Here is a 20,476-nt window from a genome sequence, read left to right as displayed (position 1 = left end):
TGAAGCTAAGAGATTAGGATTCATGTGACGCTCATGAACTGATCCTTGCTTTAATTTTCATAGGAACATAATAGTGCATGCCTAAGTAAATGATTCGTAGGATTACACTAGGATTGTGAGATTGCACTAATAGTATGGCATTATTGAAGGTGTTTCAACTGCTCATTAGCCAAACGTAAAGGTTCTCACAGACAAAAGGAAAAAGTTTGCTCAAAATGCTATTATCCATGAACAAGTACTGCGTCATCGGTGTTATGGAAAAGTTTATTTAAAAGTTAGGGGACCCTGTGCCAATCTCCATTTTGACCACTCACTGGCATTATCATGGCTTGTTAATATGAAACACAAAAGTTCTGAGGTCATTTCTAGACCATAATCAAATGCTGAAGTCACCTGCATCCAAATCTCTTAGATTTCTAAGTTTTAATTAAACCTCTCCAGATAAGGATGCAAGGCAGATGGTTTACATTTGCTTGTATTCCTCCTTCCTTGCCATTTTGAGATTAGCCATCTCAGCAGCCTGTAAGTACAGACAGACATTCACTAAGAGATATCAAAGGAGGTTGTTGCATTGTCCAGAGGTTCCTTGGATGTATAGGAAGCTAAACTGGTAGCATGAAATAGAGTAGGTCCTCATAAAGAGGACCTACAGTGAAATAACACATCATAAAAAGCCCTCCTTTTGAACCACACCCTTTAGTGCATAAAAGTTAAAAGAAACCCCACAATAATTATCTCTTGTGTAGAAAATACTGGTTTGTGCTTCCACGCTGACTGTTCACATGAACAAATGTCTATTGGCTAAATGATTTAAACTGAAGGGACCAATTGCCAGCTTGCCTTCAGCAGAGATCATAGGACCAATACCTAAGCATTTTTTGCACATAGCTGGCCACCATGGAGTCTGAAGTGGTGTTTTCTGCAAGGTAGAGAAACATATCATGGGTTCTTTCAACATTTTTAAAATTTAAAGAGAGAGTGGGTTGGGCAGAAGGGTGGAGGAGGGGATTATCATTACTTCATAGCCATGCCACTATCAGCCCAATTCCTTGCCCACCTGCTCCCACATTATTAGGGTGCATCAACACCTATATGTTTTAACGCATGTATCATTATCTTGAATGCAACCATCTTCATATTTTAGTGCGCTGTGGTCTGCAAAAATGGTGTTAACGGAATTGAAGTGCATTACATATAAATGAATGGTAATATGTAAAACATGCATACGTGTAATGCCCGTTATGAAAAAAAAGGAGGAAGGGAACAACTTTTAGAAAAGTAGTTCCATAATTGCTTTTAAAAACACGATGCATGTAAAATGCACTTGAAACGCACATAATATGCACTGAATACACACTGCAAGCACACAGCAGTGAATTATAAAGCATATAAAACATGCATGCACACCTGTGTTAAAACACACTTTTGCAAGTATACAGGTGTGAATGCACACATAAAATAGGGAAACATATAAATATACAGAGTTCACCACCAGGAGGGTGTATGTAGGACATCCTTAAATGCACAGTGGTACTGGAAGGCTGCTGACAACTAATACATTTTGAGGCACATACCATGTGTATGAGCAGTATCATTGTGTAGTCATCCGCAGCTTGCCTATGAAGCTCTGCATTAGAGAATGTTCCGCAACATTATCTTTGATGACACATACTCCATCATTAAAAGTAAGTAACTAATAATGTAGGACAGTAAATTGGTAAAGGCACAGTAAAAGGGAGAGCTGGGCCGTGTTTGAATCAGGGCCCATACTGCTTGAGCTATACCACTGCCTGCAAGTATCTGTATATCTTAACATTATTATTTTATACAGGTTTATATAGAGAAACTGGCTAGGACTATTCAAGTGGTCATGCTATAAACACATCTTGCAGTCTGAACACCGTTCACTGTATTACAGCAGATGTAAGCATTTTGGACTTGCTTGTAATAACGACATGAAAAAAACAAAAAAGAAGACATAAAAAGAACACACAGTTTCTAATCAGAGTTGACCTTTCTCTATTCAGAAATACAATTCAATTGGTTACTGTTCATCGTGCAGATGTATTACCTAAACTTGTATATTTGCTTACCACTGGAAGATAATACGATTAATCCAATGCACCAACCACAATTAGACATACTTCTGTGATTATACCTATATATATATATTATATGTAATATTTGCTTGTTTAAGTCCAGAACAAATAGAAATAGGCAGCCTTGCATGCTAAAATTTTTGTGTTTTTTTAACTATCTATGAATCTGGAGTCTTGCGTGAATGAAAAATCAAAAAAAAGATGGTAAAATGTATTAAAATGGTAAACATGGATTAAACAATTTGTAGCCACAAAGACCTACCTGGCAGATCTGGCTCCTAGACTGAAGCCCATATACCCTTCTTGGGGTAAAGAATCGTCCCCCAGTTCTTTCAGGTCTTGTGGTCCAAGGTACTTGTCAGTGTCACCCGTCAAAGCATCCTCACCTAAGAAAACAAAATGACTGTTTATTCTAATGCTGATGTGAGGAAATTCTCTCATTGAGGTCTCTGACAACACATCGATAGATTACCAGCCCCAGGCCTTTTTCCATGCAATGATAACAGTATGTACACCAAGCACCAGAACAAATATAGCAATAGACTTTTCTCTGTTAGTATATCACACAAAACTGAAAGTGTTAATGGCAACCCATTTTATTTGCTAGTTTCTATATGTCTATATTGTTATCAGGCATTTTAAGACTGTTTCTTCTTTCTTTCTTTGAAATTAAATTAAAAAAAGCCCATTGATCAACATGAACCTGAGTCGGCTACTGATGAGCTGCTGTTCAATATCAATATATGAATAAATGCACAAATTCCATGTCATTAATGAAAACAACACTGGAATAGAATATGTAACTATATAGAGGTAACATATGTCTTAGCAATATCCCCTTCGCACACCGTACAGATGTAGCCCAGAATCCAACGGGTGCTAGAACTGTGCACTTTTGGTTATTGACACTTTGCCTGACAAAGACCCTGTGAGTCTCTGAAATGTTGCATCCATATTTCATGCTAAAGGAATACGAATAAAGAAGACATTCCAAAGCAGAGTGTTGTGTGGACAACTTATCTTCTAGATTATATCCAGGGAACAGTATGGTACCCTTAAGACTACCCACAGATATAAGACAACTGTCCAAAGGTGTGGGCGCTTTTGAATCAAATATTTGTCTCCAACAAGGTCATTGATTGTTATCTGTAAAAAAGATTTTCAATCACAAAAAAATATCTATTGGTAAAATTTTTCAGCCAGGTTTAGTCAGATGAACAATCTTTAAAGCATCTCAATTTGTGCATCTCAAGATGACTGTGCAAATATAGATGCACACAAAAATGTACATTTCCTGTTCCTGGAAGCATTATTTTATTATTGTATATGTATTCTGTAAAAGAACAATTTTTCTAACAGATAAGGTTGTTACTGTTTGCGGAGAGATCTTTTGTACTAAATATTTTCCCAATCTGTCAATAACTGCCTTATATGTATGGATAGCCTAAGTCTGATTAGTTGTTAAGTGCAGTACCTCAACACCTCAATATACCCTTAGGGTTTATTCACACCAGCCCAGCTACTGTGCTCCAACATAGCGCAAAGAAAAGGTCCTGCATGCTACTTTTCCATTTGTTGTCCTGTGTGGTTTCAGTCAAGTCTATTCAACACTTCAGCAAAAGGCATGTCAAAACACCCAACAACCTATGTTGCCCTGCAAAGAACACAGTATAAGTACTCCTTAAAGCAGTGGTCTCCAACAATATTAGCTGAGGTTCCCCATTGGCGATTAGCCAGTTGCTCAGGTATACCTTTGAACATATAAGCTAGGAAATCATATATCACTGTTAACTGATTTTACAGTATATCCAAATGCTATACAAATAGATGTGCTAAAAATGTATTCTCTCGTTAAAGGCAAAACATATCCCAAAAATACAATTTCATTAAAGTTGCTCCCAGTGGCCTTGTTTCTATATCATAGAACACAGAATCTCTTCTGGATTTTCCAGGGAAGCTTTTAAAAGAGAGCTCAGGCAAGCCTGTATTATTCTTATTATTTTCATTGTACAGTTGTATATTTCCAGCAATTTGCACTTTACAAAATAAAGGGAGACAGCACAGTTACAACACAATTCAAAACAAGGTTAGGAGGGCCCTGCTCGTGAGAGCTTACAATGTAAAAGGGAGGGGTAACTCATACAAAGGATAATAGCTGTGAGGGATGAAGGAGAAAGTAAAAGTACAGTTTGTAAATGCAGGTGGGATAGACTTCCCTGTAGAAATTAGTTTTCAGGGATTGCCTAAAAGAGAGAGAGAGAGAGAGAGAGAGCGCAAGAGAGAGAGCAAGAGCTGGAAGGAGAGGAGTGGATGGTTTGTGTGATATTTTGAGATGAGTTTGGTGATGTAGCTCGGGGCAGAGTTGTGAATGGCTCTGTATTTGTTGGGTGAGCTGAGCCAGTGGAGGGCGATAACAAGGGAGTAAATTAGAAGTTTTGTGGTGTCATTGGTTAAGAAGCGGGGTATTTTAGGGACATTATGGAGGTGACTATTCTTTGCATTAGGAATACCAAATGAACACGTTTGCACTCCTGCTTGTGGTACCAAGCAATCTGAGAACAGGAAAAGAAGAGTGATCAGAGGTCAACCATATAGGAAGCACCGAGTGAGATAACCACTTGGCATCTCATGGATACACGGATTCAGATTATGATAGCTGGAATGTAAGGCAATTATTCAGTCTGTGGGTTGTTTGCAACACTCACAGCCACCTGTTCGCGTGGGAAGAATTCAGCAATGAGTTTTTTTTCCCCAGCATTCACTAATGTTCCTAAAAGATTATCCCCTGTGAGAAGTATTTGCACCCCGCATACACATGATGTTTAGATGTCAAGATCCACGCTTGTATTTATGCAAAAGAAAAAATCGGTAGTTCTATCAGTCTGAACATCCATTCTCCGTCTCATGCATTAAGCTGGTGCAGAATCAGAAGTCATTCAACCATCCTAAAGCTAAGATATTTTAATGGGGAGGAGAATAGCAAGGACAAAAATTGCTGCCAGTGTCGGCTTAGCAAGGGGAATCAATACGACTCCTAATGATCAAGTTGTATGCAAAATAAAATCTAAACAAAGTCTGATTACGTTGTTAGTTTCTGTATCTTCTGTGGTTTATTGGGATTATCAGTCAAGTTATGAGCACTGTGTCTCATATAATATCAATAATATAATGTTTGCTTAGGTTTACAAACACAATGCTATTTGACTACCTTGGAACAAGTACACCTTGCAGACAGACTGTTAAACTTCCTGTTTTCAGTGACAGCTGTTAGTTAAACTATTACCTCGAAAATGTCTCTTGTACGGAAGGTCACAAAATGAGGAACACTTTCCTGTGTGGGAACTTGGCTTTAAAAATACACAAAATTTAGGCTTTCTAAAACCATCGTAAATATAAATAAGTTCTTGTGCACAATTTTAAAATGGTGAATAAAGCACAATGCATGGCGAGTTAAGCATAACAGCCCAACACTAATGTAAGCTGACTAAGTGATTGTATGTTATGACTCTCTAAATTTTACACAAAGCCACAATTACAAATAGGCACAGAGTCACAGAGGTGGCTTCTCCCTGGATCATTATTCTGTCACACGTTGTTTTTCCCATCATAATAAAACACACAGTCCTCCCTTATTTACACATTGTTACAATGTCCTAAGCCATGTTACAACCAGGAAAACAAGAATAAGTTCTATGTAAAAGAGAATCAGGAGGAGTGTTGCTTTAGATGGCAATAATTATGTGCCTATAGCAGTGGTGTAACTACAGCCATAGCAGCCCAGGCGGCTGGTATGGAACCTGAGTATGGGAGGGCATCCCATTAGGTTGCAAGAGTAGGACTGGTTGCAGATGACGACAACTCTAATCCCCTGCAAAGTCTACAGTGTAAAGACTACTTCAGATGCACAAGAGGATTCTATGGGATCTTGGCATCATTACTCACAGCTTAGAAAACCTTATCGGCCCACCCCACATCACATTTTTGCTATGGGGGCCCATGATCTGTCGTTATGGCCCTGGCCTACAGGCTACAGTGATGCCATCCTGATGGACCATACAGTATATGTTATTGCTGTTGATGCGAGTTATAACAGAACCAACGTAACTAAAATGAAATTTACTCTTGCATAAAAATTACTAATGCACAGGCAACATCACTAATATAAGACACACGTGTGTGACTATCTATATTTACAGTTTCCAGTATCTGCATAAAATCTGTAATTTTGCTTTTACTACCAATATTAATATTTAGTTCCATAGTGCCAACACATTCTGCCATGCTTTACACAACACCAAAACTGCCTGGAGGGGGGGTTTACATAGTATTGTCTTTATAACATTCGGAGGGCTGGCTTCCCCAAAATTAAAGCAAACCTTTCTAGAGAAAAATATAAGGTCTCATTCAAACTGTAGAACCTGGCATTCCTGTGGGAGGAATGCCAAGTGTCACTATTTTTTAAATCACTAGCCTGGAACAAATATGGAAAGGAGGATTTTTCACTATACTGTGACTTTCTGATCTACATTATTCTTCCAGGTCAGTGACTTAGAATGTATTGAGGCCAGAGGGATAGTGTAAACGTTGGGCAGATAGCATTGCAGCAGGAGGTCAGCAATGGAAGCATTTAGGCACCATGTACACAGGGGTCCCGTTTAGATGCAGCCGCTGTACAGGTTCAAGTTGATGACAGGGTGACAGCGGCCACATCTGTAAGCAACAATCCCCATGTAGTAGTATATGATACAAATGCATGCCTTTTGGAGTGGTTGATTGTCGCTAGATGCATGGCAGATGCAATTGTATCATATATGATTACATGTGAACTGCCTCTTACAGATGTGGTTGCTTTCACCCTGACATCAAGTTTAACGGTTACAGCGGCTGCATCTAAACGGAACCCCTGTGTGCATGGGGAATAAATGCTGTCCTCCTTTTGCAAATGCTATCTGCCTGGCATTTACACTCTGGCCTCAAAACATTCTAAGTCACTGACCTGGAAAAATAATGTAGATTAGAAAGTCACAGTCAAGTGAAAAATCCTCCTCTCCATATGTTCCAGGTCAGTGATTAAAAACACTAAAGCCAGAGGAGAAGCATGACAGCCAGGTGGCAAACACTGGTAAAATGTGAGGTCAACGATGGCAGCCTCTACATGTTTTTCAGGAAAGGTTTTAGTGCCTGTTTACACGACGTCCGTTTTCTGTGCTGACCTGATCCGTACGCTCCTGCTCTAAAAATGCATCCCAATGTATCCCTATGTGTTTTATGGGCTACAGTTCTCACGTGCGAAGTCCGTTCAGGTTACGACAGAAAAATACTGCATGTCACATTTTGTACAGTCAGGAAACGGTCCGGAAACGCAAAACGTGGCAAAAACGCACTGCACTGCAGCTAACATACTGGCAGCCCCACTCCAGCAAAAAATAATAATTTTTTTTTTAACTGGAACGCATCAAAAACGCAGCAAAACACATAGCACCGCGTCTGCAGATCCGCACCTGATCAGGACCTGAAACTCATGTGAACAGGCCCTTACTCATTAATGCCCTGTGCACACTGGAGAATTTTCTTACAAGATTTGGGATCCTCAGTATTCCCAGGATCTGGCCAGGAAACCACTGACATCACCATCATCTAGGCACTCCAGGTAAAAGCCACGTCATAAGGTACTTTTCTTTTCTCCTTGTGCGTGTGTGTGGGTTTTTTTATGTGGAGTTCCTAATTTTTACATAGGGGAGGTGGACTCTAATAAATAAGAGGACCTATTGATGCAAGGTCCACTTTAAGTTAGCTTAGCGGTATGTTTTCGGCATAAAGGAGTAAACGCATCCAATGGGAACCTTCAGAATACTGTGTTGATTTGGTAAAGATTGTTCCCCTGAGATACACCTGGCACTAAAAACATTTTCTATATTATCAGAATGCATCTTGAAAAGTAACATCTCACGGTGATCAGATGTTAATCGAACCACTATTTTATATGCATAGCCAGCTTGACCAATGTGATTTCCCATCGTAACATCTGAGTTACTAATATAAGTTCTCAGCTCGTATACAATATACACACATGCAGAAACATTATTATATGACTGAAGTTTTAATAGAGATTTACTGCACCTTTCATATAAGACACATCATAGTACCTTTAACATTAGGCACATACGTTTCTGTGATGACATGTTCTGATACAACATAAGGGCCAAAAAGAGCAGATATGGGCCCCACTAATCTGTCTATGTGGCTCACAAGGATACAGGCATGCAAGTAACACAGGTATACATATATACATATTACTGCCCAGTTAGAAGGTAGCTGCATATGTGTGCAGAATATTTATATAATATGAAACATATAAAAACATAAAACATAAAACATAAATATACGATTAAACCACAACATGTGTTTCAACTATTATGACAATGAGGAAGGTTCAGTACAGGTCAGGCCACATAACAACAGACACCAATCAATCTTTAAATTAAATATTATCTTGTTTTCTAATTAGAGGAAGTCACTCACAACACTATCATGTCTCACATAAGCATTTTGATTAGAGTCTATTCAACACACATAAACACATACCTTGTAGTAAAGAAATAACTGCTCTTGTATACCAGATCTAGATTCAAGTTTTATTCCATTAAAGAAGAACTATGAGGTGAGTGCTTTTCACTCACCTCATAGTTCTAGCCGACCTGTGACAATGAGACTGTCACAGGTCGGCTCAGTAGATCGGGAGGTGAGCGAACACATACCGGCGTTCGCTCACCTCTCGATCCTGTCACGGCTCTCTGCCGTGACAGGGGAGGGGCTGGATTCCCCCCTCCCCGCTCCGATCCGCCAGCGCTGACTGGCGGAACGGACGGGGGAGGGGGCGGGTACAGCTGGCTCTGCCTCTAGATAGGCAGAGCCAGCTGTCACTCACGCAGCTGGGCGGATCTTGACATCGATGTCGAGATCCGCTCCGGCGTCTCAGTATACAGTATACTGAGCTAAGGGTAACGGGAGGACGCTAGTTTCTGTCCTCCCGTTACCCTAAGGAGAACTATGGGGAAAAGCCCTGACCCCATAGTTCTCCTTTAATGTTTGTTAGGGATCGCTGGGGGATTGTCACTGGGACAGGAAGTGAGGGGAAAACCCAAAACAGAGAGACAACAGCAATAGAAAACATTGTCAGTAGCGCAGGGAGGTGTTAGAAGAACCTCCATCAACGGCCTGTGTCCCTGCTGAAAATGTTAGCCTTACTTCCTGTCCTAGAGACAAAAAGTGAGGGGAAAATCTCTCCGGTTGGGCTACAGTTACCAATTAAAAAAACCAACAGATGCTTTTAATAATCTCACTCTACCTACAACTACAAAAAAAGTTTAGGCTTTAGTTACAGTACACTTTAAAAGTCCATCCCACTAGGCTGGCTGTCAACTCAGTCTATAGATGAATGAAATATAGGATGACTGCAGTACATGCATATAATATTACAGACCAAATAAATGGATACAGTTAAATATTGTAAAAACAAAGCCTGTCCAGGAAGTTAAAAAAAGAGATTATTTTGAGAGATTAAGGGGCAGAAGAATCCTCAACATGACCTGTGAGGTTACACAAAACAACCTGAATTACAACTACAGAAATGAATGTCAAATATATAGATATTTTACACAGCTGCTCATCTGGGTCGGTCAGATCTGGTATACTTCTTTATGGACAAATCTGTTTAAGACTAAGTCATAGAAACCCAGGACAGAATTAGGTCAGGTGGCCAGGTCTCTGCATGACAAGCCTTACTCAAGTAAAGAAGAATAAGCCCAAAACCAGGAACATATCTCCCAAATATCTGAGATGAGAAAGAGGGACACCGTCTAGCACAATGTACCGTATTTTGCGTTCCATAAGACGCACCGGAACACAGGACGCAGGGAGGTCCGGTGCGCCTTATGGAGCACTCGACAGACCGTAGCTTCTGTCACAGCTTCTGTGACAGAAGCTGCAGTTAGTGACCGCTGAGACAGGTGGCGCTGTGGTTACAGCGCCATGGTCTCAGTGATCAGACAGACCAGACGAAGAATGTCCGTTCTTCGCCTGCTCTATGGTGATCTCGATCATCGCCGCCGTCGTCCGCTGCTCGGTTTTAATACAAGTGATCTAATCATATCACTTGTATTAAACGAGCAGTGGCTCCTACTGTACATTTAGCTCTGCTTTAGCAAGGCTAAATGTACAAAAAACTACTTGCCCGGCGCCCGAAACTGCATGTCTCGGGCGTCGGGATTCACTCCATAAGACGCAGGCACATTTTCCCCCTCCTTGTGGGGGGAAAAAAGTGCGTCTTATGGAGAGAAAAATACGGTATTTAAAAAATGGACACACACCTGCCATGCCCCCAGTTATGTGGATCAACAAGAATCTATATATCAAAAATGATTGGTAAAAAACACAGAATTATGTTTATACTGCATTTTCAAAATAGCAAACAAGATAATGAAGTGATAGGATGAATATTTTAGTGAAGAATACCACTTTGGACATTAAATAGTACCTATTCATAGATATTTGTACGTCAGACCAAAAAAGGAACAACTGAGGAGGAAAGAGGGACAGAGGGATTTGTTTCCAACTAAGGGACTAGGAAAATGTCACTTTCGGCATTTAGCCGAAAGTGCCATTTTCGGCCCGCGCCCCCCCTTCACTTTTCGCCCAGGGCCCGCGCCCCTGCTGCCCCCCCGGTTGTTACGCCACTGCACCTGCAGCAACTATGTTATACACTATGAGAAGACATGTAAGCAGTACATATTGCAAGTATAGTATATCTTCTTATCTACAATTCCTTTAACATGCTTGCAGTTACTGAAACTTGGCTTTAGGAAACTCACTCGGCCTCCCCTGCTGCCCTGTCCCATGGTGGCCTCCATTGGACACACTCACCCAGACCCAATGGACAGAAAGGAGGTGGAGTGGGAATCCTTCTATCCCCGCAATGCACGTTTCAAGTTCTGCCGTCACCTCCCTCTCTATCCCTCTCCTCTTTTGAAACCCCCTGTATTCGCCTATTCTCCCCAATTTAGCTGAGGATTGCTGTTATATACCGGCCGCCTGGTCCGGTATCTCGCTTTCTGGATGACTTCTCTGCCTGGCTACCCTATTTTCTCTCCTCAGAAATACCCACTATCATTCTTGGTGACTTTAACATCGCTAATAACATTAACACCCCGGCTTCCACTCAATTTCTTAAACTAACCTCTTCTTTTGATCTAACACAATGGACACTAATCACTCTGATGGTAACATACTAAATCTTGTTTTCTCTCACCTATGCACTCCTTGCAAACTCTCCAACACCCCTTTTCCCCTTTCAGACCACAACCTTGTCAGTTTCACACCTTATCCCTAACCCTAAATCCCCCTACACGGCACACTGTCACCCGGACAAACCTTTGTCACCTAGACCCTGCTCTTCTCTACTCTGCTACTGAATACCTCTATGACAAAATCTCACCCCTGTCCTGCCCTGACCTGGCTATTTCTGTCTTCAACAGCTCGCTTTCATCCTCTCTAGACACCTTGGCTCCCCTCACTACACGCAGACTTAGACCACATCCACTACAACTGTGGCAAACAAAAGAAACCAGACATTTAAAAAGACATGGCCGCACTCTGGAGCGACTGTGGCCGAAAACTAGGCTTCTGCAAGACTTCACCCTGTACAAAGCTGCTCTCCTAAAATATAATTCCTTCCTCCGTGATGCCAGACTTATTTTGTCACTCTCATTAACACACATCCAGACCACGTCAACTCTTTTCTACTTTTAACTCTCTACTATGTCACTCCACCACCACCACAACCCACTAATTTACTCACTGCCCAGGACATTGCCATTAATTTCAAAAACAAAATAGATACAATTCTGGATCTCCATCCGATGCTCGCCTCTAGAGTCTCTCCCATCCTCTGGAACTCTTTACCTCAACCTGTCCGACTATCTCCCACTCTGACTGCCTTTAGGCGATCCCTTAAGAATCATCTCTTCAGGTAAGCCTATCCCACCTCAAACTAACCACTCAACCATCACATTCTTAAACAATTCATCCCCACACAGCTACCTCCTCATGTATCGCTTCCCCCTCCCTTTTCGATTTTAAGCCTCAGGGTCAGGGCCCTCCTTACCATCTTGTCTTGTATTGTGATTGTAATGTCTTCCTTATATTGTAAAGCGCTGCGCAAACTGTTGGCGCTATATAAATCCTGTATAATAATAATAATATAGGTGTCATCTGATGACAATGACTAGAAATATAGTCATAGCTGCATGGTTTATGTGAACTGTTGATAAACCAGTTGTGGAAGTAGCAAATTGTCTGGTTTGAAAACTTTCCCTCACTGCTCTGCTGCTGACCACTGGTTTTAGGTATGTTTGTGTCAGCCATACAAATACAATACAACCCTGTGACAGAGAAAAAGCAACTGCCCTTGGGGCTGTAAACTAGTTTTTCAGTTTTACACCAATTCATGTGTTTGCTGCAAAAACAACCTCAATGAGGTCTGATCATATTAGGATTTTTTTATAACCATCTTTATCACGATCTAAGCACATGTATATCTAGTAGACATTTGCTGTGATTGTTATGGCTTCATATAATATTAGAAGGCTGTAAAATTCTATTTGCAAGCAATATTGTGTGACAACATGACTAAGTATGGTATAGTATGAGCCTTATGGTCAGCCACATATGGTCTCACCTTTCAGCAGGTGTAATGACAAATCTGCCTATTCTTGGCAGGAATGCGTCTCCCAGTGCCAGACAAAAATCAGCTGGCATACAAACCAACCCACTTTGAAGGAAAATAAAAGTCTCTGAACACTGTAAATGAAATTAACAAAATATTTATAAACTGGCATCTCGGTCATTTCTTTAGTGTATTATCAACCAAGTATAGAATATGAGTAGTAAATGGCCAATTTTAAAGATTCAGCCCCGCCAAAATGTTTTGTTTTGTATAGAGAACAAAAAGTTATAATCTGTGTCAAGCACATTCTAAGTAGAGTAGGGAAGGGTTGGAACTTCTGACAATGCATATGAGCCCATTTGGGAGCAAATATAGGCTTATTTGCATACAGTATAAAAAATGTCTATATTTGCGGTGTCCAGGTGCTGCTCCTGTTTATGTGATGCAAAACCTCCATGTTTGGAAATGTAAGTGTGGATGTGTGCAAACACCAGTACCAGTGTTTACAAGCGCACACCAAGGGTACAGCGTTTTCTGTCCATACGCGAATATAGACAGAAAACCGCAGCAAATGCGCCTCCCAGGCACTGCAAAAGCAGGCTTTGTATGACAATACGCATGCATTTCATTCTCTGCTCCTAAGAGCACCAGTGTGCATGAACCCTAGAGCTGGCCATACCCCTATATTATTATTATACGGGATTTATATAGCGCCAACAGTTTGTGCAGCGCTTTACAATATAGAGCAGACATTACAATCACAATACAATTCAAGACAAGATGGTAAGGAGGGCTATAGGTGGTCTGCAGATTTTTTATGGTCAGATGGAAAACGTGCAACTGATTCCTCCATCTACTGTACACTAAACTGTGTAGATGGAGGAATCTCCCGTTGGGCCAAGCTTCAGTATCTTGCTAGTCGGCCGCTCTGGTTCCAAAATACCTGAACAATCTGATTGGATGCTGGCATTGTTCAGGTATTTTGACAGCCAGCGTTGCCGACTAGCAAGATACTGAAGCTTGGCCCAGTGTGAGATTCCTCCATCCACACAGTTTAGCATAGATAAGAGGAATCTGTTGCACTTTTTACATCTGATCATAGAAAATCTGCAGATAAACTATAGGTGTATGGCCAGCTTTAGGCTGTCTGTGTCTTCCTGTCACAGTGACAACTGCTCCCTTATTTTGTACTGACCTGGACAAGAAGTGAGGGAAAATACATGCAATAAAAGTCACAGAGAGAAATAAAAGCTGGATACCATAATGAAAATAAAAAGTTGGAGTTAGGCTTAAAAAATGGCTATTTGAGACTGAGCAGCCCACAAAGATCACCCCAAACCACAAGCGGTAGACATTGTCAGGCCAGGTCTGTATTCTGCTCTGACTGCTGTTTAGCTGAAGAGGTCTAGATATTTTCCAGCGTGCATGACAATCACTACTACTGACATCACCGGTCTTTTCCTGCAAGCAAGTCCTTCTTTTGAACTGCCGCTGGCAATGCAACCGATCTAAGCAACGATTTCATCCCATATGAAGTGACCTCAGCTTCCATCCCTATAAGCATACTTCATCAACACATGGAAATGACTAGGACAAAAGGGACAATTCCATTTATTTCCATTTCTTTTCAGGTGAATGCAGGCCACAAAGGGTTAGTAGCATACACTTGCACCTCAGGTTACAGCAGCTGCATTCCAGCAGTGACACAGGTTCCAGAACCTTTATCTCTGGTTCCCTCCTAATTGTTTTTTCCATTGCAAGCTAGTGGGTAAAGCAAAGTTCAGGGCACTACAGCCTCTCTCTCTCGCTCTCTCTCTCGCTCTCTCTCTTTACAACTACTCATTACCTTTCTGCAGAGACGTGTAATCAATGCAATCTCCTTCTTTTATAGGGATAATTCACTCAAAGCCACAGTTTCCATCCAGGAAGCCACAGATGGATTGTGTGAACCCATCTAAAAATACACAGCATGCTAGCACGTACAGAAGTCCACTTACAAAGAATAGATCATCTTTCCGCCTCTCCCATTTTTATTTTAGGAAACTGGTTTAAAAGCCAGAGGGCTTTTCTGCCTTTAGCAGTGACAAACTCAGTGCATGTGAAAAGCAAAGCATACAAAACCTTACTTGTTACGAGAGCCATTGGAGCTTAAAGCTGAGACAGGAAAAAAAAAGGCGATCCAGAAGTTTCTTGTAGTCCTTAAGCAGTGAATTAAAATTAATCCAATAGAGCACAGAGGGGAAAAAAGCTAATTCCACGGGGTCATGTTAACTTTTCCATGTGACAACCAACATATTCCAGACATTTTAAAATGTCCAACAGCTCCGTTAGGAATAATCCTCCAAGACCAAAGTCCCTTTAAACTGTCTGCTAGAAAATACAGCAACAGAAGCAAGCCAAGGGGGGAAATAATAGACAACAGCAGTCATCTGAAGTGTAGAATATGATCCTGGTGGTAAATCGCTCTGCAGACATCCATTGAATGTCCCTTCTGATTGGATTACAAACTTTGGCAAAACTCTGCACGCAGTGAATGGTGTAAATGTGAGCCCTTGAAGTATTTGTATGTAAATAGGGATCAGCCAGGGGGTGTGGATTTTTTTTTCTGGTAATCTGAGCCTTAAAGATACAGCGCCTCTGCAGTCACAGCGTGCTGACATCTGCAATTATAATGTTATTGGAGTTTACATTGAATTCTGCTCCGCAGCTTTTCAAGTGCTATACATAAAACAATCATTTTTCATGCAGTATGTGCTTTGACTTCCAGGGACAGACACAGATATCAAGGTTTGTAATGACTTTCTGCCCTAATGAACTGGTCAAGAAGATTCCCCTAGAGGGGCAATGCATGTAAATAGACAGACACAGGGACAGACACAGATATCAAGATTTGTATTGACTTTCTGCCCTAATAAACTGGACAAGAAAATTCCTCTAGAAGGGCAATGCATGTAAATAGACAGACACAGGGACAGACACAGATATCAAGGTTAGTTTAAATTTTCTGCCCTAATGAACTAGACAATAAAATGCTTCTAGCGGTGGCAGTGAATGTAAATCGATGGGTCAAATGCCCAATTTGTAAAAGATTTGGCCATACATGAAATTTCCCAAAGTACCTATATTTGCAAGAAGTAATACACCAAATCATATAATGACCATTCAGAATGAAAGCGTTGCCCCTCAATTTGATATTCAGACATACACTGCAAGGGTTGATTTGCCACGGAGTTCTGTTTTAATGCAACACACGTTAATGCGCAAAATAATATGTGTGCACTAATGCATTCCAATGAATTGGAAAGGTGAGAGTGGGCTCTTAATGAGTTATCAGTTTAATATGAAGCTGCTTTAATTTGGGTCCTTGTATCTGCCTGACGTGCAGATTAAAGGAGACCTATGGGGTAAGTGTTTTTCCACATAGTTCTCCTAAGGGTCATGGGAGGACATATACTAGTGTCCTCCCGTGACCCAAAGCTCAGTATATCGCAAGCTACAGCTTGCAGTATACTGAGACCGCCGCAGCCAGGACAGATCCTGACATTACTGTTGAGATCCACCCAGCTGCGTGAGCGACAGCTGGCTCTGCCTATCTAGAGGCAGAGCCAGCTGTTCCCGCCCCCTCCCCCGTCCGTTCCGCCAGTCAGAGCTGGAGGATCAGATAGGGGAGGGGGGAACTATGAGGTTGAGTGAAAATCACTCACCTCATAGTTCTCCTTTAAGGGCCCAGTCACACCATATCCAGTGCGTTCCGGCACGCCCCCTCCCACCCCAAAACGCACCCCGGATAGATTTAGGCGATCCCCTCCTGATTGGAGCAGTAAGGAGCGGATGTCACCGCTGTGACATCTGTGTCCATCCAGTTTATGGGGAATCAGATGTACGCGGACATGTGTCCATTTATATCAGATTACCATTGATCCAGCACAAGTGAAATGGAATACTGTTCCGTTTTTTTCCTGACCTGGCCGAACTCAGCGGTAATCTAGATCATTTGGCATCTGATCGTGTCTGACTGTTAATTTTTCAGACCGCCTCTGTGAAAAGTGCCATGCACATATAAAGTGCTACACAGAGAGTAATAAGAGGCCCAGAGAAAGGGCAGGTTCACACCATTTTCCGGACCAAATGGTGTGAACCTGCACGCAGTTCCAGTGCATTGCAGACCAGACAAAATGAGACATGCAGTGTTTTTCTGGTCTGGTCTGGAACAGATTGTGCTGGTGTAAACAGAGGCCAGAAATAGCATAGGGATACATTAGGATGCATTTTGGGCACGGAAACAATCTGGTCTGGAGATGATCTGGATGTGGTGTGAATGGGCCCTTAGAACCTTATCTCAGAACAGATAAATGAAATACACAGAGCCCATGAGGTGTCTTCTGGCGACAGGGCTGGGAGCTGGAATCTGCTAGGAAGAATGTAGAGTTGGATTCCCCTGTAAGATGCATTGAATCATTGTGCCCCCATGGAAAGGATCACAGCCTCTGGTAGGGTGCTGGGTAAATTACACACTGAGTACTTGCTTGTCATTACTGTACTTACAGCCTTGTTGAAACCATAAACATTTGTGTCTCCCTCCATTACAAATGTAGCAATTACCCTGCAACAGACGTTTCTCTATTTGTCACAATGTAATACACCAGCAAATGTCTCAGATGTAATATATAAAAGTGTCTCTGTGCATGTCTTAGCCTCACCTTTTGTGGCAGGAGTAGAAAATGCCCAATTATTGGACATGACAAGATCAGAGTGCTCACACCATAATGCTCTGATGACTTTACATGCGCTTTAGCATTGCAGGAACACATTCGCTACTGCAGCACACAGCAATGCATAATACATTCCCTGTGGTGCCATTCATTCTGAAGAGCACCCCAATGCCCTGTGACAACCCACGTGTGCTGCAAAACAATGCAGAGCATGGTAATGCACCATAGTTTATTGTAGTATTTTTTTTTTGGGGGGTGCATTGATTTTTTTGGGTGTAATGTGTGACATGTGCATTTACTTATCCATGCACCGCACAAATGGAAATGGAGGCTGGATTTACACTGTGAGCACATAGAGGGGATTTTATCAAAACTGGAGCAGACAAAATCCGGAGCCCATAGTAACCAACCAGCTTCTCTCCTCAGTTTGTTCAGTCAAGATTTAAAAATGAAAAAGAGATGCTGATTGGTTGCCATGCACAGCTGCTCCAGATTTTGTCCCCCCCTAGTTTTCTTTTCCCTATGACACGTAACTTCTGCACACAACTGTAAACCAGCCACACAGAAAACAATGGAATGTTTTAATGTAATGCATTTTAATGCAAAGCCGTGAGGTTGGCTACATGACATCAGACAAGTGTGAACAAACCTTTACAAACAATAGATTGTCCATCTCAAGCAATGCTGCAGCTGTATTTGTGTTACGTTGCGCTGGCCGCCCATTTGAAATGAATTGGACGCTGTAGGCAGTGTACGTTAACACACAACAATGCGTTGAACATGCTGAGGCAGCAATCACAATGCATGCCTTATTCTTGCATGAACAGTCAGCTGATCACTATGAAGCAAATGGTGGCACTGATCTCACCTCCTGTACACCACCTGAGAGTGACAGCACAGAGGAAGCCCCGCCCTCATCACCCGGGAAAACCAAAGCCACCAATGGAAGCCCCGCCTACGTCACCCGGTAAAACCAAATCCACCAATGGCAGTGCACGGGCTCCTCTGGCAGCCGATGTGATGGATGCTGCGGCAGAGGATCTCGTATCGGGCGGTGATGCCGACATGTTACCGCAAGTACCTGATAGCGGAATCCCTGCTGAGAACAGAGAGCTCCGGGACTTCAGAGAAAGAGGGGCGCAAGGCAGGCGCTGATAGGGATCAATGGGGCGCAAGGCAGGCGCTAGCCGGGAATAACGGGGCGCAAGGCAGGCGCTAGCCGGGAACAACGGGGCGCAGGGCAGGCGCTAGCCGGGAACAACGGGGCGCAGGGCAGGCGCTGACAGGGAATAACGGGGCGCAGGGCACCACCACCACTGGACAGGTCTGGGCCAGCACAGTGCTAATCCATCTGTAGTGATGGTGTATCTAAACCCCAAACTTTAATTCAGCTAACCAATCCTGGGATGCGGTGGCTGCATTAGTTTTCGTTTCTCAGGCTTTTTGTTCACCTGGAAATCCTGCAAAGACCACACTTGGTGCTTCCCACCCCTCAAGTGTATCTATGGAGCCAGGGTTGTCACCCAGACAAGCCACTGCAATCTGAACATCCGAGTGGCACATCCAAGGCCAGGTTTACACCTGGGCAATCTGTGATCGCAGGGCAATTGTACATGAAACCACGCGGTTACGACCACTGATCGCGCTGGCAGTGCCATTATTTTCTAATAGCGCCCCAGTTGCATGCTGTTTCCTGCCTTGATTCTGCCTGTGCAATCGCACTTGAAAAAAACTGCACAGTGCGTATTGCAAAAAAAGTTACATGTACCTTTTTTCAGCGATTGCCACGCGGATGTAATATCATTAAAATCAATAAGAGCTGCGCAGCAACCGCTGTGTGCAACTGCACACTCACCTGCTTCACGGGATCGCACAAGTCTGCACCAGCCCTGAACAGAGATGTTGTATAAATAGCGGCAGGGGCGTCCCTAGCTTTTTATTGGTGCTTGGGGCAGTGCGGTTGGGTGGCGTCCCACTGAGCTCCTAGCAGCCAGTGACGTTACTGGTTGCCAGGAGCTTGGCGGGATGCCGGTAAGAGCAACCCAGGTTGCTAAGAGCTGGGTAGTGAAATGGGTACGGCCTTTGCACATCTCCCTGCCGGGCTTTCAGTAACCTGGGACTCTCTTGGTGGAAAGGTGGCGGCAGGCACACTACAAATATTGTGCAGCAGAGCAGCCATGCCACTTTGCCTGCTGTCCCCCCATGAGATGCCGGCTGCCTCATTGTAGGAACAGCCCTGACTAGAGGTCTATCTTAGTTTAAACCTGAGCTCTGGGGGGGGGTTACTTACCTTATCCTTCGTTCCCACAGCTTCCCCCTGCCCGCTCCCCCCAAAGCTGATTTTCTTTGCTGCTCCACCGGTCACAGACACTCTGACATCACCACATACAATGCAGGACACGCAGACCTACATTGTGAGTGAGGACGCTGAGGGCACAGCCTGGGAGAACACCAGCTGCCAGAGGAGCGAGAGATAAGGTAAGTAAACTCATATTTGTGTTTCCCTTGAGCAAAACAAGCATGCGACCCTTGTAGTGCAGGGGGAGCCACACTGCATGTGTAGGTTTTTCTGGTTAAATATACAAACTTGCACTGCGCTTATAGACTAATTCATCATAATCTTCTGTTGTGTTCAATATCAAATGTATCCATATAATAAATATACTATACAAAAAAATCTTATCACAAGGTTATTGGAACACTTCACACCCAATAAATGTGCTTATAACATGATGTGCCATTCTTGTAACCTCACAGGTTCTCTTTAATTGGCACTGATGTTTTCTCAGTATGGACGACGGCAACCAATAAGCTTCTCTGTTTCATTGTCAAATCTTATCTGAATAAACTAAAGAGAGAAGTTGATTGGTTGCCATCTCCAGATTCTATCTGCTCCAGTTTTGATCAATCCCCCCAAAACCCCCCCCCCCACACCCGCGTGA

At 42.6% G+C, this 20,476-nt stretch overlaps 1 protein-coding gene across 1 annotated transcript in view; it reads right to left on the bottom strand.

Annotated features, from left to right (window-relative positions):
• ANK3 (ankyrin 3) overlaps nucleotides 1-20,476 on the bottom strand; it is a 260,705-nt gene that overhangs the window by 86,992 nt on the left and 153,237 nt on the right. Inside the window, exon 24 of the mRNA XM_018576669.1 lies at nucleotides 2,362-2,485. Within this exon, the coding sequence (XP_018432171.1) occupies nucleotides 2,362-2,485 (124 nt within the window). The remainder of the gene's footprint in view (nucleotides 1-2,361; nucleotides 2,486-20,476) is intronic.

The sequence above is a fragment of the Nanorana parkeri genome, unplaced genomic scaffold (genome assembly GCF_000935625.1).
Source record: "Nanorana parkeri isolate BGI_ZX_2015 unplaced genomic scaffold, ASM93562v1 scaffold73, whole genome shotgun sequence".
Lineage (NCBI taxonomy): Eukaryota > Metazoa > Chordata > Amphibia > Anura > Dicroglossidae > Nanorana > Nanorana parkeri.
The sequence above is the reverse complement of the archived record's forward strand: the minus strand, read 5'-3'. Positions and strand labels throughout refer to the sequence as shown.